The sequence below is a fragment of the Aedes aegypti genome, chromosome 2 (assembly GCF_002204515.2).
Source record: "Aedes aegypti strain LVP_AGWG chromosome 2, AaegL5.0 Primary Assembly, whole genome shotgun sequence".
Classification (NCBI taxonomy): Eukaryota; Metazoa; Arthropoda; class Insecta; order Diptera; family Culicidae; genus Aedes; species Aedes aegypti.
The window spans coordinates 340,391,962-340,419,182 of NC_035108.1; the positions used below are offsets into that span (position 1 = coordinate 340,391,962).

The 27,221-nt window shown below is 36.7% G+C and overlaps 1 protein-coding gene across 7 annotated transcripts in view; it reads right to left on the bottom strand.

The window, feature by feature from the left end:
* LOC5568488 (dnaJ protein homolog 1) overlaps positions 1 to 27,221 on the bottom strand; it is a 230,922-nt gene that overhangs the window by 35,138 nt on the left and 168,563 nt on the right. For 5 of the 7 annotated variants that reach the window (XM_021846084.1, XM_021846085.1, XM_021846083.1 and 2 more), the window contains exons 4-5: positions 9,667 to 10,102; positions 9,377 to 9,599 (exon numbers count right to left, since the gene is read on the bottom strand). In XM_021846084.1, the coding sequence (XP_021701776.1) occupies positions 9,377 to 9,599; positions 9,667 to 9,889 (446 nt within the window). In that variant the 5' untranslated portion in view covers positions 9,890 to 10,102. Of the gene's footprint in view, positions 1 to 9,376; positions 9,600 to 9,666; positions 10,103 to 18,800; positions 18,822 to 18,842; positions 19,004 to 27,221 lie in introns of those variants that run through there. The other 2 variants (XM_001658024.2, XM_021846086.1) reach the window with 2 other exon arrangements.

Here is a 27,221-nt window from a genome sequence, read left to right on the forward strand (position 1 = left end):
AAAGAGTATAATTAATTATTAGGGCTTAGTAGCACATCATACGTTTTAGCATTTCGCAAATCCAAAGTGCCGTTCTGATTCAAATTCCAGGCAACTTAAAAAAAAATCATAAAGCTAAGTATGGTTAAGCTAAAGAATTACGAATAGACTCACATTCCGAACACCCGGTTTTGTGTCATTAAATTTCCAGGAAATATCAGTCAATTGAAATTCAATTCAAATGTCTTAATAGTTTTAATACGCAGGAAGTTGTATTGATTCTCTAGTTCAATAAAACTAGCTCAGATAAATTTACTAGCGATTTTTTCATTTGAATACGAAATATTCGTGCTGTTAGAAACTTGAAACAAAATGTTCGGAATATGAGACAGAAAAAAACAGTGTTCGGCATTTGAATCAAAATTTTGTTACATACTTTAACGTAAACATAAAAAAAAAAGAAAGTTGAATCAATACTACAGTCCACCCAACAGCAATCAGTTAAGTTTTGCGAAGAAATTCAAATTTTCACAAATATTCGCTATTTCAAGCCTATCAAACGCATTTGAAGTCGAAATATGAATCAAGACGGTATTGCATGTGATATCAAAAACAAAAACATTTCAAAAATGCATTTTTTTATAATCTGAAATAAATAGACATCAGTACAAAACAATAATGCTGACATTTTGAATCCACAAATTGTAATTGAAGCTTTTAAGGACGAGTTAACCTAAATTTTCAAGATCAATAATTCTAGAAAAACTAAGCCATACTTTCGAAACGGAATCATTTAAAGCTCAACTGAAGTCTGAAGTACTTTTGAATAAGAACACTACTCGTAAAGCGGGCAACCACCTTTTGGAGTTGCGTTACGAAGTAAGAATTACCAATCTGAACCCTAGTCTCATCTTGTTTGTCGAGCTATAATAATATGTTGCGATCAAAGCTGAGGACCGAAAGTCTCTAATAAAGACATAAAAATTGTTTTGGTAATTAATGGATTCATAGTATGAAATCATTATTACTGGCAACAATTTCTTAAATTAAATCTATATAACTTAGCAGATGGTTAAAGACTCGACGTTGTCCTGCCCCGAGACTACCACTGAAGCTAAGACAACAATCATGAGTATTAACTCAACAAAAGCTTGAGCTTGAGCTTTATTGGCCGCCCGTGATTGCTGTTCCAGTATCGCCAGATCAGCTGCACAAGTAATCAACCAGATGAGTGCTTGGGACTAAGACACCCTCAGTATATACAGTACGGTACAGAATAAAGTACGCGTTGGCTGTTTTTAAGTTTGGAGGCCTGGATATCGGCTTCTAGTGCTTCTATTGACCTGAAATTTTCACCGTAGCTTGTAAATAATTTGAATCATGCTCAGTTGAAAATTTACAACATTTCATACACAAACGTTTTAGTTATCACAAAACTCCAACTTTGACAAAAAAGGCAATATTTTGAGAAAGAAATAATTTTTCAATTAACATATTTAGAGCAATAAATATGTTAATTGAAAAATAAATGTGATAAAATTGATAAGACAAACAAATTTGTAAAACAACATTTTCCCTTAAAACAGCCTGTTTTCAAAATATTTTGAAATGTGAGTTATGTGTTTTGTTTGCAAAATTTGATGATTGCGATAACTGAAAACATTGTTTTTGAAATACTGTGATTTTCCGGCTAAATGAAATTTAAATTATTTCTGAGCTGCGGTTAAAATTTCATGTTATTCGGTGGACTAGAAGCCGAGATCCAGGCCTTTTGTGTAAAAAACAACCAATGCGTACTTTATTCTGTCCAGTACTGTAAGTGGTAGTGAACTTCTAAATATGTTTAGGCAACAATGACTCCTGCCACGTCTGAGTGCAGACCAATGAGGGGAAGGAACAGAAATTGATGTTGCTTATCAAACTGGCCCACAGTAAACCGGATATAACCCTGCATCTACGCCAGTTTATGCGGAAAGGTATACTGCCCATAAAAAAGTCCCATATGGGTTTTCGAACTAACACCCTTTTTTCAGCGTATCATTCACGTTTCAATATATAGGGTCAGGCGGGGCAAGATGAGCACCCTAAGGATAAGCACGATTTAAGCCTTCTTAAACGTTATTATTTTGGTAAAATTGGTAACCATCCTTATCTTTTACATTATTACTTTGACCTCCAACCATTAAAAGTTTTAAAAAGTGATAAATAGTTTTCCAAATAACACTTTAAAAAATAGCTTTCTTATCATCGGTCAAAAAAACTGCGGGGCAAGATGGGCACCCCCATAAAAAGATGCAATTTACTAAAGAAAACTATTATTTTTCAATGCTTGCAATATCCCAAGATATTATCTTTAATATCTGATAATATTTATCTTCAACTAGCTTAGTTTTTAAAACTTTTATTAGAAAATAAATAACTTTTCATAAATTGCTAAGATTTTACTTAAAAAACGATTAAATTTGTTGTTTTTTTGTTTATTTTTTAGAAAAATTGTTTTGTGCTAAGAAGATACCGTAAGTCAAGCTCACAGCTAAATGTGGTTCTATAATTTCACACTTTTACTTAATTTTGAACATGGTGCTCATCTTGCCCCAAGGGTGTAAATTTATTAATATAATCAAAACAATTGAAATATTTTTTAAATTTGATAAAAAGTTTTGCTCCTGATTATCTGCAGAAGATAATTCTATAACTATACGGCCAAAAACGTATGAATTAATTTGTTTACGCAACAAAAATATCACTTTTAAATGAACAAATCTTATATGAAAAGGTAAATTTTTGGACTTCTATGTATTTTGGACAATATTTACGTTGTGCTGTTGATTTTTTAGCTGAAATTTATGGCCATCATATCAATTTAATGATATTCATCAGAACCCCAAATAATGTATTGAAAAAAAAATCGGTAGGAACGACACAAACTAGGGGTGCCCATCTTGCCCCGGGTGCTCATCTTGCCCCACATTCCCCTACTTAACTTTGCACATAAAAATTGTCACACTTTGTTGAAAACCGTTGTGGAAAAATATGAAGCTGGTGCAGACCTATATTGCAAAATAAAGACATAACAGTCTCTAGATGAACTTTCAAGCCAAATAGCAACTGCAGAACGTGAGTTCAGTTCAAGTTTATATTTTTTGTTGATCAATATGATTAAAATGAGCCACCTGTTTGGTGGTGCTAAATGAATTTAACTTACAGAAATGTACTTGAAAATTATGAACATTTGTATTAAAAGACAAACTACAAACTTTGAGCACTTATCTCTCCATGCCTACTTTTTCCATATGGGACAGTTATGTCTAGGTCAAAAACTAAATATGACCTGAGGGGTGCAGTCCCGAACATTTTGATAATTCAATTTGAACACAAATTTCTCCTGTTTGTTTAATTGTATCGCAGGAAACCATTTTCAAGGTGCACACCTAAAATGCTTCACACTAAGCTTCTGCAATTTGATGAGGGCAATAAGTCCAATAAATCAGCTGAAAGCTGTTAACGGCTGATAACAACGTTAGTCGTGAAATACGGAGACGCATCATCAGTGGAAGTCGCGCCTACTATGGGCTCCAGAAGAAGCTGCGGTCGAGAAAGATTCACCCCCGCACCAAATGTACCATGTACAAAGACCGGTGGTCCTCTATGGACATGAAGCATGGACCATGCTGGAAGAGGACCTGCAAGCACTTGGAGTGTTCGAACGAAGGGTGCTTAGAACGATCTTTGGCGGAGTGCAGGAGGACGGTGTGTGGCGGCGGAGAATGAACCACGAGCTCGCTAGGCTCTACGGCGAACCAAGTATCCAGAAGGTTGCTAAAGCCGGAAGGGTGCGCTGGGCAGGGCATGTTGCAAGACTACCGGACAACAATCCTGCAAAGATGGTGTTCGCGTCGAATCCGGTTGGCACAAGAAGGCGGGGAGCACAGCGAGCGAGGTGGCTTGATCAGGTGCAACAAGATCTGGAGAACGTGGGCCAAAATCGAGGTTGGAGAGACACAGCCTTGGACCGAGTAAATTGGCGTAACATCGTTAACGAGGTTTTATCAAATTAATTGATGTAACACCAACTAAATAATAAATCAGCTGAAACCGATAGTTTCTGACTGTATGTTAGGCAACATATATTTCACAAAAGTCTGAATATATTATGCATCATTACACACTAAGCTCTTACGGTGAATTTCACCGTAATCTCAACAGCTGAACAGTTCGGTGGAATAAAACACCGTAATTCCGTCGAAATTTTACGGATTCCGGTGATTTTTCACCGAATACTGTAAAAATTTACCGTACTCCGTTAATTTATTTCACCGAACTGTTCAACTGTTGAGATTTTACAGGAATCCGTAAAATAATTTAAGTGTGTAAGGCTTCGATTTATCTTCACCTTAAGACCAAGTAAAGCGCTTCTTCAGCAGTTGATTGTATCTGTGTCACATAAAATGTGCAACAATTTTTAGCGTGATATTTGAGAAAACAGAGATTTTTAAGATTTTTGCGATATTTCACGAGTTAAGGACACAGTTTTGGAAGATATTAACCAGAAATGCCATTACTCTGTTTAGTTTTTTCAAAAACTAATGAATTTTAAACTTTAAGAAATAACTATGCATCTTAAATTTAATTCTATTAGAGTTAGTGCAAACTATTAATTATTGACATGAAAAATACAGCCTTAATACGTTTGCAAATGTCCGCTTTGATCTGAAAAATAAAGTTTGGATTTTTGCACAACACAGATTTTTACCAAGATTTTTGAATCTGAAAAAAGATTTTTTCTGCCGACAACACAGATGAGATTCGGAAAAAATGTGGCAACACTGCACGGATCATTTTGATGAAAATTTGAGCTTGACAGAAGCCTGACTGCTTGTTGATAGCCAAGTTCGCACACCTCAGAATATGACGTTTTGTACGGTAACTTATGGGCTTTCGTTTGAGGTTTAAAGCTTAAGAATCCATCATTCAACCATCAGCAATCATCGAAAACTAAAACCAGTTTTTTCATTCAAATTTAAAGGTATCCTCATGAAAATCTATCATTGAATTACAGATAGAAAGTGCAATAAGAAAACAAACCGGTTTTAAAAATTTGAAAAGCGATTACGATTATTTTACTCTTAATCCAAGAACGCCGTTTCATATTTTTCAGGGAATTAATTTTTCGTATAGTAAAGTGGAAGTTGTATTGATGTTCTCCGGCCGGTTGAAATTCACAATTGTTGTTTACCTATATAAAAAAAGAAAATTCGTAAAATTTTGGATTTTTATATTAAGGAAATGTGGGACAAAATAACCCCTGCAAAATTAATAAAATTCAAAAATTAATAAAACTGCTACAACTATACAGTGAAATCTCTATGAGTCGATTTTCCATGACTCGATATCGACTGATGGATTTATACTAAAAACAAAATTCCATGCTTATTATGATGGTCCCCTCAAACAGCTTTCCAAGCATTTCTGTTCCATAACTCGATGCTTCCATGATTTGATGGTCCCTTCAGATATCGACTCATGGAGGTTTGACTGTGGTAAAAATGCACATATTTAGTTGAAATTTAGCATTCTTACTCTACGTTTTATGAACTTTAAAATGAGCGAATTGCTTAAAATAGAATAAAACCTGTTTAAATGAAATATTTCGTGATTTTCAAATCAACTTTTTCCTTGTCAGCCGAACTAGATAAAAAAACTAAATATGAAGTTCTGTAGGACCAGGGATGGGAAATGTACTGTAGCAAACATTTACCACCTCTACATTTACATGTTCCCACACGACCATCAAAATCCAAAGCAATCCATGATCGTAGGACCACTCAAGGGCTTCCATTTGAGGTGTAATGGAAGCCGTTTTAAGAATTTGCCAAAAAAATATATCTTCGAAATGTTCTAAATTGTAAAGGCAACTAATTTACGATAAGCCCTATTTTAAAGCATGTCAACTAACTCATCATAATCTATAGTTTTTTTGGATTTGTTCTTTACTACGCAAAAATACACCTATTAGGCAATACTTAACTTTTTTCATAAGGGAAAGTGGATCCCCCAATAATTTTGTGTCGGAAAATACACAAAATCATAAGAACCACTATAACGGATAAACGGATTATACTGAAAAATATGTTTCCTTGAGGAAAATACATCCTTTTCATTAAAAAAAAAACATCAATTTTCAACAATCTTCCTCTCTCTCTCTTTTACTCTCGTAAATTTTGTAAACATCAAGGGCAGAATTCTATTCAAGATAAAACAGTACAGTGCCTTATAGCAGTCAAATTTGCAGTCAGTCTAACTTCATGAAAGGTACACTATGTGTCCCTCCCAATACAACTTTGAAGGATTTTGTTGATTTCCAGGCAGCCAACGCACAGTCAGTGGCCCCACTCTATACAAATGCTGGCCAAAAGTACAATTCGCATTCAGAACGTTCAAAAATGCTAATTATTTTACATAATATGATTTTTGAAGGCAATTAAAATGATAGAAATAGATTGTGCTATTTTTCCCCGCATGTCGTTTTCTCCGAATGTCATTTCCGCGAATTCCAGTTCCCCGAAAAACCCGTTTCCTCGAAAGCCATGTGCCCGAATGATCCGTTTCCCCGAAAATTGATGTGGTTAAAAAAGGTGCAAGAACAGTCTTCAGTGACTGGGCGGTGAACTAGAAAAACGATAACCAATCAAAAGAAGGCGATATTTTGTCATTTTCAACTAAACACATACTGCCAAATATACTGAGGATGGTAAAACTCGAAAGAACCGCCAATCAAATAAAAAAGGGCGCATATTCGATGACCGGTTCGTTCTCCACCTTCAAATGCAAAAAAGTAATGACAATTACGAAGGCTAAAATCTTTTCGGGGAACTGGGCTATTCGGGCAAACGGAATATTCGGGCAACAGGCATTCGGGGAACCGGCGTTTGGGAAACTGTCATTCGGGGAAAAGTAGCACAACCTTAGAAATAGTAGCTGAAACAGAAAAAAACCGTTATTTCCGGTACACTTGACAGAATTAGTTTAAAATAGCATATTTCTTAAATTCAATCAAATCCGGTATCCGCGTATTCAGATTAAAAATAAATGAAACGTAATTAATCGGGTGCCAATTTGAAGTTGAATATCGTGGGCAATGAGGTGGTTTCTGAATATATTCGAGAGTTGATATTGGCAACAATGACAATTTTTATAGCAAGTTTGATAATCTAATGGTCTGATTCGCAGTGTAACCAAGAAATAAATGTTCTTATCTTGGCGCAAAAAAGTGCGAGTGAAGCCATAGTACATCGAATACTATGGAACATTTGCCACTCATAGAGGGTTGAATGATTGTTTTATAGCATTTCCTAGATATCTAGCACTACCTTTGAAAATTGCCTTATTTTTGAAGGAGTATGTTGCACACTTCTTGACATTCTGAAAACATGTCAAACATGGTTCGAAACAACTTCAAAACAAAGTACCGTTTTGTCTCAAATTCCGAACAGACTCATATTCCGAACACTCGGTTTTTGTATGGCGATTTGGTTGAAATGTTTCGCTGAAATATGTCACCAAATAACAAGGAAATGGCAGTCAATTGCAATTCAATTTTAACGTCTCCAATATAATTTTTACCACGGGAGTAGTGGTGATTCTCTAGTTTGGGACCAGTAAAACAAGCTCAGATAAATTTATTTGCGAAATTATTTAATTGAATACGATTTAGTCGTGCTGTTCGGAATTTGAATCAAGGTGTTCGGAATATGAGTCAGAATAAACACAGTGTTTGGTATTTGAGTCAAAATGTTGTTCCATACTTTTACGTTAAAACAATACAAAAAATAATCAAATCAACATTATTATTGGTACACCCAACAGCTAACGGTTAGACTGTACGAGGAAATTAAAATTTACACAAATATCAGCCAATTTATGTCAATCAGATGCATTTGAAGTCACCGTTGTTCTTAAGTGTTCGGAATATGAGTCAAAACGGTATAATGTATATTCTTTTAAATGAGATCGGTTAACAAAGATTTGGTCATGATTTAGTACAGAAACTGCAATTTCCATAGAACAACCCTCACGAAATTTGAAAAAATAAAAAGGGTCAATATCGTATCGGACGTTGATCTCGCAGACTACAGTTCGAATCTTATTAAAACTTTTACTACTTTTTTGGTAATTTCTCAAGCCGGTTCCATTGATTGCTTTGAATGTTTTTGACAGCTATAAGCTGCAACGAGGAACTGAAAACTGATAAGATGAAAAAAGACCGGGAATTCATTTCAAAACATTAAAAAAAAATGTTTATCCAAATTATGATTTTGCCCAAATTTTTTCCAATGAATTTCGTTTTGAAAATCTAATACACTATTTATCAATAAATTCTTCGAGAATGAATTTAGCAATAACTGTAATCATAGGACTTGGTATCCAAATTCAGGAGGTCTGATGTGTCTAGGTTTCAGAACCACCAATACAGTGATCATTTGCCGCAAGCAACTGGTATTCGGAACACACTTCACTAGCATGTGAACAGATCATCTAAATGCTTTTGATCAACCTTATCCAGACTTATGTTGAATTCGTTTTTGAATCTAGATTGAAACTGGCGCAACCCATTCTGAATCACAGATTCAACCCTAACCCGATTCAGGTTCGACCGAACTACAATTTACTTGACGTTGGTTTGTATACGTGTTGATCACCGACCCTGTTCCTAAAAACGAAAATGACATTAGTTTGCAAAATTATGATCAAACTCCCTGTCGGGAGGTATATTTCGAAATTGATATCAAGTAACTTAACCATTGAATCTTTATGGAGAGAGATGACTACTTCCCACGATAAATCCCAATCTACCGTAAGTTTCGTGATTAAAAAATAAATTAAAAGAACTTCGTGATCAACTTTGAAAATTTGAGTGATTTTTATGAGACTGCTGAGAGATATAATTTCCAAACATTGATTAACTTAGGCGCAATTGCACGTAAGTATTAATTGAATCACAAGGTTTACAGTAAACTTAAAAGGAAGTTGCAGAGAATCGAACCATAGAAAGAAAAGTTTACTGTGAGGCCTTTTAGCGGTGTTCAGATTTACGCATACAAGCTAAATTGAATGATGATTACACAATAATGCTAAATTCTTCGACGATTGAATGATGATTGATTAGATGTTTGCATTGTGAAAAGGATTATGATTGCTGACTAAAATTAGCAATCTTTATGATAAGGTTAAATGACTATCGATTAAAATTTCACTACGATTATGGTTATTGATTGATGAGTAAATCTTAAAATTGTGTGATGACTGGTTGGCAATTTTATTAATCATGAAACTCAATCATGCTTCATGATTATTTTTGATCAGTCATCAACGCTCCAGTTATAAATAGCATTCTCACCTGAAAGCCCCTCCCAACCCGTGTCGATTCCCCAGCCCGCCAAAAGATGTGAAAAATTCATCGTCATTGAACAGACTGTCGTTGAACATGCTATCATTGTGCATATCGAAGAAGGAAGCAAAAGGGTTACTGGAACCGAAGAACTGCGCGAAGGTTGCCCGCGGATCACCGTGGAATTCATATGTAAAGTTTTGTGACGAATTTGTCGTGCCATTCGATGCCCCTGAAACGAGAGATCCATACCTCAATGAACACTGATTGCATACAAAACACCTTAGTCTCGTTCATACTTCCTTTCAGTCCATCTTCACCGTACTTGTCGTACAGTTCACGTTTCTTCTTATCGGATAGCACCTCGTACGCTTCTGCCACTTCTTTAAACTTTTCCTCTGCGCCGGGACTTTTGTTTTTGTCCGGGTGAAATTTGAGTGCTAGCTTCCGGTAGGCCTTTTTGATGTCTTCGTCCGTCGACCCTTTGGGTATGCCCAAAGTTTTGTAGTAGTCTTTCCCCATGGCACCTATTTTGACGGCTTTACTATGGCACTACGGCACGAAAAGGGGAGAGAGGAGATCACGAGGCTCACCGCGCACCTCGACCGCTTGGGCGTGATCAGCTTTGCCGAGAAGTTGGGCACCACTGTAGGAAAGATGATCCGAGGAGGATCGCAAGGTGATGCACTGCCCTGGTGTGTGGCCGGATGCCGATGATCTCTGTATGCGGGTGGGCTGAAAGTGGAAGATATAGAACAGACGATTAGTTTGAGGTGAAAAATGAATGCGATAAATTAGGATCTAGATACTTTAATGCCAAATGTATAATGTTGGGTATAAATTAGGGAATCTAAACGTAAGAGGAAAATATTAAAGTTGTGTGTTTTACGGCAATGTCTGAGACGTGATGACGGGAGATTTTGATACAATGTCTTTATCTTCTTCTTGGTATTACGTCCTCACTTGGGCAGAAATTGCTTCTCAGCTTAGTGTTTAATGAGCACTTCCACAGGTATTAGCTGAGAGTTTTCTTTGTCAGGTTGCCATATTTGCATTCGTATATCGTATGGCAGACGATGGAACTCTATGCCCAGGGAAGTCAAGACTAGGGATGTAATTAATTGAAATTAATATTATACAATGCAGCCGTTTGAAGTAGCAAATGGTCAATGTCACTTAGCAACTTGAAATGGTCGGCGCTAAGTCAGAGGGGACCAAGTACAAAACTTGGGAAAATTAGATTATTCTCTTATTAGATGCGAAATTACCTTACCTCCGTTTCACTTTGACCAGATTCGATGAATGCTGTGAACTGCGAGAGAAATGTTATAAATTTACTTTGGATGATCAATGCAAATCGATAAAAGTGTGCAGTTAGAGAGGACCAAGTGCTTATTACCATAATAGCGAAAATTATCAGCGCGCTGAGGAATGCGAAAAAATGAAAAACATTTCAAAAGATTTGTCAGATTTTTTGACATCGAATGATTCTTCTACTTATCCATCAATGGAAATTTGTAAATTTTACTTAATTCGATGCATTTGATTTTGATTTTTGACCATTAACCATATTTGGATGGGTGGTCAGAACATGCAACAATTTCCGTGCAGTGTTGAAAAGCAAACTGATTGATTATTGCATTTTTTGAGTCAATTCCAGACTCCGATAGAAGTTTATGGTAGCTCTATGGTGTATGTATGGAATGTGCTAGAACCCGCTTATTGGACCAGTATATTTTGGTCGGTATTCAAGATTTTCATTTGGTCTACTCTGAATGAACTCATATTTGAATATTTCTGGTCTTCATTGCAATGACCCTGCAATACCTTAATTTTCAAGCTATCGTAATGCCAATCATTTCGGTATTGACGATATGGATTATTGAAGAATTTACGATACTGGTGTCGAAGGGTCTTGATAATCTGATTATCTAAGAGATATGCACCCAGTTTGACCATTGAAGCATTAAATGATTATTATTTTCCTAGAAATTGTTCAGTCAGAGTGAACCAACTTACTGAACGGTGATGTTTAGTTCAGTCAGAGTGGACCATGTACACAAAGTCCATCAAAAAATCGTTCTATCAGAGGTTTGGATTATGATTTTTCATGCATATCACTTCATATTATATTTATATCTGGTGGGTCTCATTGGGTCAGTTTTTTTTTGTATGGTGTTCAGTTGGAGCTGCCTGACAGCTTTACTTGTCAAGGCTGAACCCTCGCTCTGGCTTTTGAAAAGTTTCCCCTCTACCAGGATCAATACTCAGATGGACTAGGCAATGGTGCCCACATGAACACTGTTTTATATTATTATTGTGACATGGTATATTTTGAAAAGTACCCATATTGACTTGCTTCTGAGAAAAGAAAGCATTGTAAAAATCAGCAACTCCAACAGAATTTGTTTGAAGTAGTAGTGTAGTAGTGTCATTACTAATACTGTTTAGTCGAAATGATTTTGAATAATTTGTCACCAGGCTTGATAGAAACTCCTCTGCGATGCAAAGAGGAGGCGATTTTGCCGTTTTTCTGAGGAGAACAAACTGAACTCAAAATTTTTAACACAGATCCTCAAGCGATTCGAGTGAGAGTGGTAAAATATGCGAGGATATTTTCAGGTACTCTGTCTCTCTTGTTGCGATGTTCACTTTTACTCACACTTCAAAAGAACTCTTGAGTCTGCCACCCGAACAAGACAGTCCTCGGGGAGTTGTGAGAGCACCCTTTATTGATGGAATGTTACTCTGTTGTGTTTTGTGCTGCATATTCCTCGCTCAATTTTCGTTGCCTTTCTGCTTAGTAGTTTTTCGTTCCCTCGCAAAGAGGCAAAGGCAGCACGCTGCTCTAGAGTATGTTACCGAACTCTGATGATGTTGAGGAGCATTATCAAGCCTGTTTGTCACTTAAGCGTCGTTTTTAGTCATGCTGTTGTGATTCAAATGGAGCTCACTATAGGAAATTTCTAGACCATTTCTTGGACAGAAAATTTTACTTTCCTTAAGGTGAAGATGAATCGAAGCCAAAATTCAATATTTCAAGAGCACAGATCTGGAAAACCAAACATCCGTTTGAGCTGAAAACTTAATCGATTGGTCACCACCAGCTAGTGACCAATCGATTATGTATTCAGCTTAAATAGATGTTTGGTTCTTCAGATCCGAGCTCTTGAAAATTTGAAGTTTGGCTTCGATTCATCTTCACCTTAAGCAGAACAGCATACCTAGCTTTAAATGTCAATTGTCGTCAACTTTTCGGTGGTAAATGCAAATTGTTTATACCATTGTTACAAAAGAGGTATTTCTTATTATGGCAATGTTAAAACCATATTAAAATAAGATTGTCATCACTTATTTCTACTCACTGATTCTACTAATCATTTTCCTCAGAGTAATATTCCCTACGGCGTTTATGATAACGATAGCTAATTGTGGCTACGGATCATTCTGGTTAGCAAAATGCAAACTGATCGCCGTATTAATCAGAGCAGACAATCGTCAGATTCGTCACCGTGCGATGACGAAATAAAAAAGACATCGTCATCCAGTATAATAACTCTGGTAGGTCGCCGTCTCGTCATCGACGAAAGAATGCACGACTAACTTCATTCCAAAATCGTCAACGAGCAATTTTTTCTTCATTCCGCTTGCTACCATTAGTCACAAGAAGAAGGCGTTTACTGTATATACATCACTCTACAGTAGCTCTGTTGGTAAGCGCGTGGAGTTGACGATTCTAAGATTCTTGGATCTATTCCAAACGTGCTTTTTTAATTTTTCAAAAAAATGCTTTTAATCTGTCGAAGACAAGATTCATATTTTTAGTCGGCTCAGTGCTCCTGAACGAAGATTCGCCTGTAACGAAGGAATCATATTTGTTTGTCATTACTCCGAGCCTATGTGATCGGATATCTGCGACAAATTGTCATCCGACGCTGGTTGAATGACGATGACGATGCTTCTAGTGATCATGACAATGATGCATCGCAGTTGGTTTTTATCATGCGAGCATAGCTACAACGATAAACCATTAGTCCTCAAGTCCTAACAACAAACTCCGCTCCGCGAAAAATGAATCGCTCGGCATGTGTGCTAACGATCAATTTTTTGCAAACCAAAGTAATAAATTTGGAGGATTTTTTAACTTTTATTCCGCGATCTGCCTTCTGGTATGCCATTTCTATGCCGAAAGTTAATCGGGCATGGTTTGGACGAAAAATTATGCCGTGAACACGTTCTGATTCATGCTAATCGCAACATGTTACAACATCCGACAAACGGTTTTTCCCACGACAAACAATGCATCGGATGCTCCATTAGACTGATGCAAATTTTGACGTTTTTGCTCCCCTACGCTTAAACAATGACAATTATGATGAAAATAATCCTTCCAAAATTTGAAGTGATTTGGAAAAAATTTGGTTGTACACACGCTATTTGAAGTTTATATGGAAATTACTATGGAAAAGGCAAACCTTTTGTGTTCAGTCCTCTAACTGCTCGTCATAATAATCAATGGAAAAGTGAACACACTCATCTCATGTGAAAGCTTCCCAGCTACAAGTTTGCCGAAGACCACATTTTGATGGGACGTAAGGATAATTTGTTATAATTGATAACAAAGTCTGAATCATGCTGAGATGGTCATTCAATTACTTTCAGAGCAACACTGCGTTTTTGCTGTAGAACATAGTAGCCTGGATTACTTTGATCTATTCTTCCCGCCAGGAGCACCACTGTTGCCTGCCGAACAGTTGGTGAAGCTTACTACCGTTTTGATTCGAATCCCGGACAGCCTCAAATTCCGGACACTCTACTTTGTATGGGAAAGATTTCACTCGAAGTGTTTCAAAACGGGCCGTCAAAAAGTTCCCAATTTGAAAGATGATTTTTATAAACATTTTACATAGCAATCCATGAAAATTTTCAATGTTCAACTAGTTTTGACGTCTTTCTAACGGATTAGTGCATTTAGTTAATGATTCGACTATTCTAATTGTGTTTTTCATGAGCTGTCCGGAATTCGAATCAATGTGTCCGGAATATGAAGCAAAAGTGTGGTTGTGTCCGGAATAAAAATCATGAAGAGGCCGAACATTTTTGTTGATTAAAGTGAATTAAAGCTGTGGAATCCAAATTTTCACCCAGCATTCGAAATTTAAGTGTTTGCAAGGCCTGATTACGCTAAAGTTGTATAGGGAACAATTCAATTTATATATGTTTCGATTAGTTAAAGTTTACTGAAGCCTTAAGTGTCCGTGATATGAATCAAAACGGTACATGTAAACCAAATTTATGATGACGAATAACAATTTATCCTTTTAATCCAATTTAATCAAAAAGTGGTCTTCGGCAAAGTTGTAGCTGGGAGGATTTCACATTAGAAGAATTTGTTCAGTTTTCCATAAAATATTATGACGAAGAGATAGAGGGCTGAACACAAAAGATTGGCGTTTTCCATAGTAATCTCCATATAAACTTCGAATGGCAGTCAAATTTCTTCCGAATCACTTTAAACTTAGGGAGGATGCTATTTACCATAATAAAAATCGTTTAAGCATAGGGGAGCAAACTTTTCAAACTATGCTTCACTCGGATGCTTCATATATCCTCGCTATGCGCGCGTAGTGAGCTGTTCAAATCATGCTTCGGCAAGAGCAACGGCCCTCTTACACCACCATTCAGTCGCTGTTAGTCGCTAGAGGCGATTTTTTTCCATCCTTGGATACCACCACTACAGGTGACGCCTTTGGATATCATCTAATGGGCTAATGGATTATGCCCTCCCATCGCGGCAAGATCGCATAACCAAGGAAAGGTATTCCGGTGGGTTTCATTGGGTCAGTTTGGGTAAAAAATGGTTATTTTGGAGTTTGCCAAGATATCTTTATTTTATTTGCAATTTCAATCATTTTAATTTGACATCATTGAAATCCGACATTTAACATTATAAATGAAAAGATTTGGATCGTTTAGATACTAAACCGTTTCAATTCTCAAAAAGTGGATAACATAATAGTGCACAAAAAATACGTTTCTATAAGCTTGGCAGAATCAATCAAATGCAGGAAACATGATTATCCAATTTAATTGTTTCTCAAAAGGTTTACACTGATTCGTTTTTCTTAATTTAATTCTTTGATATAGTAGCCATATTACAGCCCATTGCGGAAACTATCTGTGACTTGAAATTTGCCTACCTTTAGGGGTACAAAAGAACAGCACCCTTTTCACCCAGTGACCCACCGGAATAACTCCGGCCACAAGAACATTCCCGAGATCCTTTAGCTTAAGATCATTCTTAAAAACTAGATATGTGTACGAGTTTATTGACAAAAAATAATTGAAATCCGCTAAAGACGAGGTTGGTGGACTGATGGCTACCGCTTCTGCTTCATATGCAGAAGGTCATAGATTCAATCCCAGGCCCGTCCCTTTCCTCGTCCTTTGTAGTTGTATATTTCACATGCTTCTATCTTCCATTCTTCTCAATCTATCACACTTACACCCTATGCGTTCATAGCAAACGCTAGAACCAGAGACGAACAAGAAACCGTTTACCTACGCTTCAACTCTATCATCATTATAGCACGCCTTTTCTTACGCTTGATACATAGGCAGTCTGCTAACCAAAAAGCAAACCTCTCTGCCATGCCTTTCCCCCAACCCATACACTCCCGCATGAACTGGCGTAGACGCAGTGGTATATACGGTCTTCGTGGGAGCCAGTTTAATGCATCATCAATTCCTCCCCCTTCCCCTCATTGGTCCAATGCCTAATTTCAGAAGTAACACAAATTTGCAGAACACACCAACTTTCCACGACTTATCGTTTTCGAATTAAATTAAGAAGTCTCTCGGTTACTTACTTTTGTCTTTGAACAACCCTCAGAAACTGTATGTAAAATGACTGCAATGTAATAATTCCCTTACAGCCAGAACTATACGTTATTTGTAGTTCGTCATCCAAATTTCAGCCAATTCGGACTACCCGGAACTGAGATACAGCACCCCAAACTTAGGCATTTTGTATGAAAAAACAGTATTCGGTTACTAACTTATGTCACTGACTGTACATTATGCATGTACAATATCAAAATACCAGCAACAGAACATTGATAACACTTGTAGGTTTATTTAGCTTCTATAGGAATAAAAATGTAATGATGTTTGTATGCCACCAGTTGGCTTAAGAACGGATCAATGCATTCACGTATTTTTTCACAGTTGCATTCATCCAGGGCTCCGACGTGTAAAACGTGAAAACATAAAATTAATTCCAATTCCAGAACAGACTAGGCAATACAAAGTATGCAGGGCAACTAGTTAGTATTCAAAGAATAGTTACCTATTTTTAATAATTAATTACGACCTAACTAAATACACATACTCTTCTACGTATTTTCAAACAGACTGTTTAATAAAGACAATCATAATCTGATTTTGATATTGTGTATTCTTATCGCTAATCTTTTGCTAAATACGTGTATTTAGATTATCACCTGCAGTTAATCTCTCGGATTCGCGATATTACTCGATAAAAGCATTGAACGCCGAACAAGTGTTCGTCGCTCGCCCTACAGGAGCAAGCGATAAGATCAAAGGATCAAACACTACTAACGCGATCCGATACTATTCCACCGTGCTACGCGAATGACGCGCGACATGTTTGATCCTACCCTCATCACCCGCCCCCACAGGAGCAAGCGTCAAGGTCGAAGGATCGAACAGAACTCAAACTACAAACAAGCATTATCTGCCCTCAATACTGAAAAACTAACGTTTATAATATCTAGAGCATAAACCCGTTTATTTCCCTCAGAACATATTCACATTTTGCAATAGTCACACATTGCTGTAATCCAGTATAACGTAAAATCAGCTGATTTAACTTAAACACAGCACATAACACTATGAAAAGCTGGTTTTATCACAGATTTAATTGAGGGTTCTTCTCATTTCATGGGTTTAAGATAGGCATAGCATATTTTAAGATTGGTCTTCTCGAATGGAAATTTCATCAGTATCTCCAGGCTTATCATCACAGTTAAATCTTTTTGAAGTGTTTCTCATTTGATCGCACATATTTTGAGCGTAATGAATCATCGAGCCTATGAAAACACGATTTATTCACTTCTTCTTCCACATTGTTCGTCACTTTTTCATAATATGAATCACTTCATTCATTCATTCACCTTCTAAAATAAGTTGGATTCTATTGAAAAACAGAGTTAATGTACAGAACACAAATCTTCAACGAAGAACTGTTGTCGCGTGGATAATTTTGCACACAATTCAGTAGTAATTATCTGAGAGAGACTCGCGAAGAGGAAAAATATGAACGTCATATGCAGCCCAGATTCCGCTGTCACGAAACGTCAAATGCAGCCCATCATTTCTATGGCTGAAAAAGTGAAAAGTATTGTATTCAAAATAAACTATTATTAAAAATCTCAGTCAACGGAGCAGTTTTTCCAAAGATGCTGATCAATCTAAACACAAGACAAGTTATTTATAATGTCTGCTACGATTGCTGACATGAAATTTCACTCAAAATGCCGTTTATGCTTCGATGTGATGCATGCGAAATAGTTTTTTGCTGAGATTGTCATGTGAGAGCTTGAACGGTTTGCGCAAAATTGATGTACACACTGAGTGGAATAAGAAAAAACTCAGCAATCGCAGAAAAAGAAGACCGTCTCCGCGAGTCTCGTCTCAGGTAATTATCATCAAACAGCGGGATCGTCACCCTCATCGTCATCATCACGGTCACCGTTTCCTCAAGTTTAGATCAAGTCATCCTAATCTGGCGGCATTCGAATCTACTCTAGGGCGGTTCAAACATTAAAAAATTTGAAAATCTAATCTATTCAATCTAATCCAAGCTTTACGATAAAAATAGTGTCCTGTGATTTTTTCAGTTTTTGGTGATGATTCGAAGGTGACCCAAAAACAACATCGTACCAACTTGTTTCGAACATTTTTTCTGAATTTCCTAATAATTAACCTTCAAATCACTACCAAAGCAACTGAAAATTTCACAGAATAGGTACTATATCAATCGTGAGTATGGTAAAGAAGATATGGAAGATTGAACTTTCAAACTTTTTTTTAACTTTGAACCGCCCTAATCCACACTTTCACATCTGCCGTTGATAAAGGCGGTAAACGGTGCGGCGCGGGGCAGTTGTTATTATTGCAGAAATATTTATAGCATAAATGTTTGTTTTAATTATAGAATGCTTTCGTAAGGTCTCACGCTCATACACGCGAGGAAAAAAATGAACGGAAAGCGAAAAATAACCACTTTTCTGCCAACATCAGCTTCAGCAGCGATTGACGACCACAGACACGAGGAACACGTTACGGCTTGAGAAATGAGTATCTTTACACTTCACGTATTATTTTGGTTGGTTTGGCTTAACGCGCTGACCTTGGATTATATTTTTTCTTCAATCCTCCGGTAGACACCTACCGAAATTGAGCACAACGGATGTCTTCGATTAAATCTTTTGCTATGACCGCCGCCGCCGCAAACTCGATCACCGATTGATCTGATCCGCCACTTTTCCGAATGCAGTTCTGTTTACCAACTGATCTCGGGTAGAACAGCCCGAAACGGCAGCTCCTTCTTCACGCGGATCGACAATATTCTAGATGGGGGAGCAGCTTTATGAATATCAACAAATAACCGAGGGCGAGAAGATCGCACTTCCTCACAAAGACACTCTCGATCGACACGAGTCCCAATGGGCGCAGCCAGAAGGGGTTGCTAAACACTCCACCCCCCGATTGATGAAAAGAAGTTCTGTGGGAATTTTTGTTCGAATTTTTCAAAATTGTTTCCAGAACTCATTAAAAAGCATATTTTCAAAATGATTCAATCATGATAGATTTCTCAGAGTATTTTTGGAGTTTAAGGAAAAGCACTAATTTTCGACTAACAAAAATTCTGTGCGAATTTTCGGATTTCCATACAAAGTAGGCCAGAATCGTATGGATGGGTCGAAAATTGATGCTTTTCCCCAATCAAACATTCAAGCTTCTGAAAAGATCTTACCAGAATCATTTGAAGGTTTCATAAAAAAAATATTTCTACGAAATACTATTCGACGATGATATGCAGAAAATTTTATATTTTTAATGCATGTAAGGAGCCGGATCCTATTCTCTCTCTCTCTGAGCTCCTATTTGACCACAATGTGCATCGTGTTCGCTAAATAACTTCAGTTCAATTATCCACTTTGCACTTTTTCACCGAAATCGCATAGACAATTTGAGAGCAATCCTTAGCGATCGACATCAGTCACACCACTTTATGATACAAGTTCCTTCCCGCCCCTGTATGACTTACTTCGCCGGGCACTTATTTTCACTATGAAAAAGCTTCGTACTTGTTCACAAAAGGATTTCATTCCAATCACACGCCGAAAAACTTCTCTAATTCACGAAATTTTATGAAATTTCTTCAACGACCGCGTATAATTGAGAATGCATGCATAGCATAGCATAGACTGACTGTACATGTCAATGGTTGCTACTCCGTGATTGATCGTACCTGGTAAGAATTGCACTACGATCCAAATGAATAAGGGATGGGAGTTTCCGCTTATTCTCGAAGTGCAATTTTTTCAGATCTAATATTATTGATCAATAACGGCGCCGGCCAAGTCCTTACAGTCAGTTGGGATGGGAAAGGAATGTTAGGGTGTAATGATTGTTGCTTTTAGAGACCGAGAATACCTCTGCATCTCCACAATCACCATGGGAAGGTTGTTTATAAGTGAGGGATGAAAAGATCTGGGAGTCACCATTGGTCAGTGATGCGATGCATGGATAAGGAGGGAAAATACAACTTAAACTTAGAGCTAGTTTTGCATTTTGTCTCGAGAAGTTTTCGGTAGAAGATTTAAAATATACGTCAACAACCATAATGTCGAACCATTCAAAAGAAGTTTTTAGTAATGTTAAAGAGAGAAAATATGTGTATATTGAAATTATATGAAACAGGCATAATGCCGACACTTGTAGTGACGAACCATACAAAGTTTGTTTGAACATTACATAAAATTAACGTTGTCATGAAAATATGTGTCATTATAAGCATGAAACGAGCTCACCAGTTGGTAATCCATCCTCGACTTAACACGGATATCTTTTCGCACTCACACAATGCGAACCGTAAAACTTCTCAGCGTCCCGAAGACGAACCGTCTTTCTTGGGCTCTCCGAAACACTGTCCAGCAAAACTCGCGAAACGAAGAACAACTCCCGGCGTTCTGAAAACGAAGCGTCTTGCTTGGGCTCTCCGAAACACACGTATAATTGAGAATGTAAACTAAATTCATTCCGTCGTACTGAGATAAAAAGATTGTGCGCATCAATGTGTGCGCGATGCTCGGCGTAAAAAAACGATTCCTTCGATTGTGTTGTTTACGCTGCACTGTGAGCAAATGTCATGATTGTTTGGTCAAAAGGAATTGTGTTTAGGGCAAACGCTCCCTTAGTGGAGGTAGCTCCAATAGTGGAGGTAGTGTGTGAAATTTCAACGTAAAACTCTTTAAAACAATTATTTTGCCTAAAAATTTTGCTCCTTTGCACCTATAGTGGTGCATCACTCAAAGTAGAGGGTCCTATAAAAAATCAATGGTTTGTGACACTAAAGGAACCATTCTTAAAACATACCTCCACTAAAGGAACAGTGTTCCTATTATTGGTGCAAGGCTTCTTGCATAGAAATTTCAAATTAATCGTGATTTTTATATATTTGAATGATTTGAAATCTATCGAATGATATGTTAAAATTATGTATTTCATGATTTTATCACCATGTTTTAGCAGTTTTCCCTTAGGTGCACCACTAATGGTACATTTGCCCTATATGTTTGAGCTGAATTTTGATGATGGCGAACAATGAATTTTACAGGAAATTGTTGTATTTTGACCACTCACTATAACACAGTGAGCCGTAAGTTGTGAGACGAATCTGAAAACTGATTGTGACAGAAATGAAAACGATACGACGAATTGAGAATACGATGCAAGATGCAATTTAATTGCAATATTTCCAAAAAGACGATCACAATTTATCAAAATCCTATTGTACAATGTGAACGCCGTTTGGCATTGGTTTGTATCAGCATCATTCACTGCAGTACTGGGAAAATTACAGGTTTTCACTGACCAAAGCTTAATAAGATGGATACTAGCACATCACCCTACATGCCAAAGTAAATCATGGTAGTGAACAAGTAGCTCTGCACACTACTGGATACCAAAGCTCGTGAATGTTCATTACATTTTGCTTTTGGAATGTTTTAAGCATGATCAAAAAATGTTCAAATTGATTTTTAGAACTTGCATATGGGGTTTCACACATGCAAAAAATGTTCGAAACTATTTGAAATACCGTCACTAATTAAATTCATCTCGAGTTAGTCATTAAAATCAATTTTTACTTTGGTTCTATAACTAAACTAAACTTTATGCTATGTTAAAATTAAATGCACAAAATATTTGAAATAAAAACGAATTGATTATGCACAAATCAAGTGGCGTTGTGTATTTAATTTGAATTTTCAGTGTATGTTTATGAAATGTGTTCTGCAAACATTTCACCATTATAACAAAATTATAACAAAACGAGTTATGATTTATGTCCACTACATTAAACAGTAGGGCTCCTGTGGTTTATAGCCACAGTCCACTCCCCATAACTCGATATTGAGCGAACACCGAGTAAGAGAGGTATCGAGTTATAAAACACTAAACCAGTGTAACATCGATTCAAGGGATCATCAAGGTAGCCATGAAAACCAACTTTTACTATGGTTCTCTGACTCGATATCGAGGTACCGAATAAGGGGAGAGTTTACTGTACAACCGACACACAGTATTTCGATCGGCCGAAATCATGAACTTAATTCTGTAGCACCTTTAAACGTGATTTTTTCGGAATGGTGTCTTCGGACGAAAATTTTCTAAAAATATAGCGCTTATATTGACGGTAAATGTTAGTTCGCAACTTTGCCACGGGCGGCGCTGCGAAAATATTTTTTTTGAAATAACGATCTTTAAATATGATGTCTTCGGCAAAGTTGTAGATAATTCAAATACAAACAACTTTGCCAAAAACACCTAGTGTGTATTCAGCCGCATTTCCAAAATACGGGAGTATTTTATGAACGACCCCCTAAAACTAGTTTTACTCGTATATTTTGAAAATGCGAAATTTCCGGTAGCAACAATGTTCTACAAAATTGTGTAAACAGTCAAAATGAATCATTCTCTAGAAGACACTAGGATTCTAAAGACCAAGGAAAATCAGTTATAACCATTTAAGTGCAAAAATCAGTCATTTTTGGGGTCCGTGTATTTATTCGGGTGGCAGCTGGTGGCAGATGAAACCTAGTAGAATTAAAAATACATCATTAGTAGTTGTAAATGTCGATAGTGTCATTAGTATCCACGAGTATCCCTTTTACTCAGAGGAAGTTTCATCAATAACTCTTATTACCCTGAAGTACTTAGTTATGTGATGGGTAGAGGGCTATGTGACTCCAAACTTCTTTTTTTTTCTTCTCCTTGACACATTCTTCATCTTTATACACACACTCAATAGGTTCCAAATACTTTTATGAAGAAAGTTCTCAATCTCGAGAAATGACGCAGCTATATTTCATACATTGCACTACAAAGGATTTTTTTTTCGAGAATTTAAAAAAACATGGGAAAATTCTTTAATTTATTTCTGTTGGAAATTAGGCACTGAAAGATATTCTTTAGATTTTTGATGTAATTTTTGGTTTTAATTCTAAAAGAATTTCAGTTGGTACACCCGGAAGAGTTTCTGAAGGAGATGAAAGAATTGTAGGATGTTTTCTAAGTGAGAAATCTCTAAGGGAAGTTTTGAAGAAATTGAAGAATCCTTGCTAGGATTTATGGAATGTAGGAAAAGTTCTAAAAATATTTAATTTGTAATGTATTTTTCACTAATTATAAGACTTTCATGACGAAACTGAGAAGTTGTCCATAATGCATTTAACACAACAATCGAGCACATTTTTACTAACATTACCATCTGATAGCTAGAGAACAATGTTGATGAATGTAAACATTGGAAGACCAGCTTGTTCTGTTGTGTAAACAAACCTGGCAGAACTATCATCAACATCAGGGTGATGACCGTTCAGATTCATATTCCGAACACTTAAGACCAACAGTGACTTCAAATGCATCTGATAGGCATAAATTAGCTGATATTTGTGTCGATTCCAATTTCATCGTATAGACTCACTTCTGGCTGTTAGTTTGCTAACTGTTAGGTGTGTCGATAAAAATATGTATCTAAACTTGTTTAGTATTGTTTTTAAGTAAAAGTTCGGAACAATATTTTGATTCAATGCCTAACACTGTTCCCATTGTCTCTCATGTTCTGAACACCTCGATTCAGATTCTGACAAGCATGAATAAATCGTATTCAAATGAACAATTTCACAAACAAATTTATCTAAGGTAGTTTTACTGACCACGAATTAAAGATCACCAAAATCCTTAGGGAATAAAATATATTGGAAGACGATTAAATTGAATTGCAAATGACTGCCTCTCTGATTTGGTGGCATGTTTGAGCGAAAAATTTAGACCAAAACGGCATTTAAAACCGAGTGTTCGAAATATGTGTCCGTTCGGAATTTGAGACAATACGGTACATGGGCGAAGTGGTCGAAAAATAAGGTAGCGACATTTGAGAATGACAAAAAGTGTATCACTGAAGTCTAAAAGGAGAAAAAAACTATAATAATGCGAAAAAAAGTTCATGAACATTCCTGAAAAGATCCCCACAGGAATAGGATCTTATAAAAAAAATCCTGGCAAATCCATATGACACATTGTGGAGCTCTTAGAAGATAAAATAATTCAGTAGAATCCTTGTAAAATTCATTAAGGAATGTTCGGAGTGTCTGTGGAGGAATCCCCAGCAACAAATATAATTGAAGAAAAAACTACTGAACATATACCTTTATGATTTTAACGTACGTAACATAACACATTGAGAAATTGCTGGAATAATTCCTTCAATATTGCAAAGTAGCCAGAGGAAAATCGCAAAAAAAAAAATCAGAGACGATTTCCTGGCAGATTTAAAGAGCAGGTATTTCTGTAGAAATTCAGTTATTATTCCTTGATGAAGTGCTGATGGAACTAATCTCAGAGATTTCTTGGGAAAACTGTATGGAAATCTTTTATAAAAGAATGGTTGTATGTTATAAGGGCTCCAAACTGATCCCAGATAATTGTTGTCAACACGTTAGTCAGCCTACAAATTGAACAACAGCGTGATTTAGATTCCACTTTGCTTACTTTCTTACTGAAAAATAAAGGATGCATATCTTTCCTAGATTAACGTCTTATGCAAAAGTAAACACAAGTTTTGTATCATGATCGTTTTTGTGTGAAAGACACGAATGAACTTTTGAAATTTCTCACCCCTCCTGATGGAATTCCTGGCTACGCCCATACGAATCCATAAAGACAAACAAAAACGCCGCAAATCCGCACACTGACTCTGTTCAGGAAATGATCTTCCGAAAACTGATGACATTCGACGCAAGTAAGCCGCGCGGATTCTTGCGTGTGTAGCGCGCATTCTACTGTGTCTGCGCCGTAGCTTTCACTCAATAGCACTAGCAGCAAGCCGAATGAGTGGGTGGTGACGGAGCTCATTAGCGGCAGTGAACCAGACAGATGTAAGCGTATATAGTGACGAAAACGATAGTGGTTAACAACAAGAACGAGATTTACTCGGGCAAGGTAGGGGCCGTTGAACGTGTTACGTTTTATTTTCACGCGAGCGCATGCGTTTTTGTGGTAAAAAGAATATTGTTAATTAATTGTGGATTGAAACCAAGATTCGTTTTGATGACACAGATATGTCAATGACCTAAAAATTGAGTCGATGGAACTAAATCTTTTTTTTTTTTAATCATTTACTATATGAATATTAAAACATTCAAGTGCAATAAAATCGTGTTACACTTAGAAAAATATGCTCTATCGATTAAGCTACATAAAACTGTGAATTTTTCTCTAAATTGAGGAGGTTGATTGGAAATTTTATGACTTTGCCACTTTACGGGTTTTCAGAGCTTGGACAGATCCACCCTAGAGAAATGATTAAATTTAGCTTATGAATTTTAGCGTAATATAATTTATAACTTGAAGAAAATAAAAAAAAAGATTGGACATGTTTTCTACTTATCCAGAAACAAAAGGACCACATCATTAAGTATTACCTTTCTCAATTGATCAAAATCGCCTTTTTTGTTACAATATAAATTCAACCATTCTACTGGAACGCACTACACAATTTTGTATTGCTTCAAGTCTTAGCAGCTGACATGAGCTCACAATCAACAGTGACAACAAATTTGTTTGAGTGCCATATTTCACTTAAATTGGAAAACCGTGAAGTTTTCGCCTTCACCATAACCCTCCCCATTTGCACACGATGTCCAATTCCAAACGTAGCTACAGCCGCTAACGAACGAGCGGCATATACCTACAAGAAAAACAATGCCAACTAGTATAAGTCAGCATTTTTTGGAAGATGAGAAAAGCTGTGCACCATGGTGAGGGAGAGAGGGGGTTGACAAATATGCGTCCCTTAAAAGTGGGTTATTGTCGGATTCCATTTTCCGGAAGAAAATGGCGTCAACACGAAACAAAACCCAAGTGCTGCTGCTGCTGCTGCCAAAAGCGAAACATTTGTGCACTCTGTTCTTGTCCGTCATGGTCTCTCGCGCGCGCACTTTTCCCCGAGTACTACAGTGGTGGCGCGCAGAAGTCCAGTTTTTAAAAATGCTGGCAATAATCCAATTTCCAGAGGGAACACAAAAAATTCTTCTTCAGACCCCAAATACTCAAATCTCAAATTCCGAACAGTCCACATTTTCCAAACAGTGGTGACTTGAAAGATTGGAATTGATATTTAAACAACTTCAAAGTGTAAAAGACTTGCATCATAAAAAATATTGATCATCCTTTTGAGAAATTCTGTGGTTTTCTTGAAACTCGCGTAAAAAAGTCGAGTGTTCGAAATATAAGTCATGTTCGGAATTTGAGACAAAACGCACAAAAACTTTATTTTTTACTTCTGAGTTATGGGGGCAAATGTTCGCACCAAACACTCCGCAGAAAATATCAATTAAATTGAAACTATTTCACTTTGAGCGTGTACGGCAATTTATAATGTTCCTGTTACCATGAATAAAAAATCATGAAAAGAAAAAAGAACATCTCATCAAACCATGAATCTAATTCATGATATCATGACGAAAACACAAAATATCATGAACAAAAACATACGTTTCAATGAATTATAATCATAACCACTCTGGGACCAGCTGGCTTGAGCCCGAGAAAATGTGAGTAAGTTGAAAGGCAGCCTTTTTTATGGATTCCTTCTGCCATGGAATCATAAACGATTTGCACCCATATTCATGAATAATATTTTCGTTTTCCGGAATTCAGTTCATGATGCTTAGTTCGTTTATTCATGATTTTAGAAATCATAGTCATGATTTTCTGTCAACGGAAAAAATCGTAACGCACGGTGTGTTACGAAGATATATTTCATAATTTCGTGAATATTGGTCATGGTGTGTTTTCATAACATAAAAACACACTTCATTCCCAAAATCAAGACTCAGATTCCAGATTTTGAGAATGGATTTGTTCCCGTGTATGACTACGTCCAAATAGGTTTGTTCCACAGCATTTGACGTTGACAAAAAAGTGAAATATTAGGAAAGCGTAGTTTTTCCATTGGTGTAAAATCTAGACCACTGCGTGT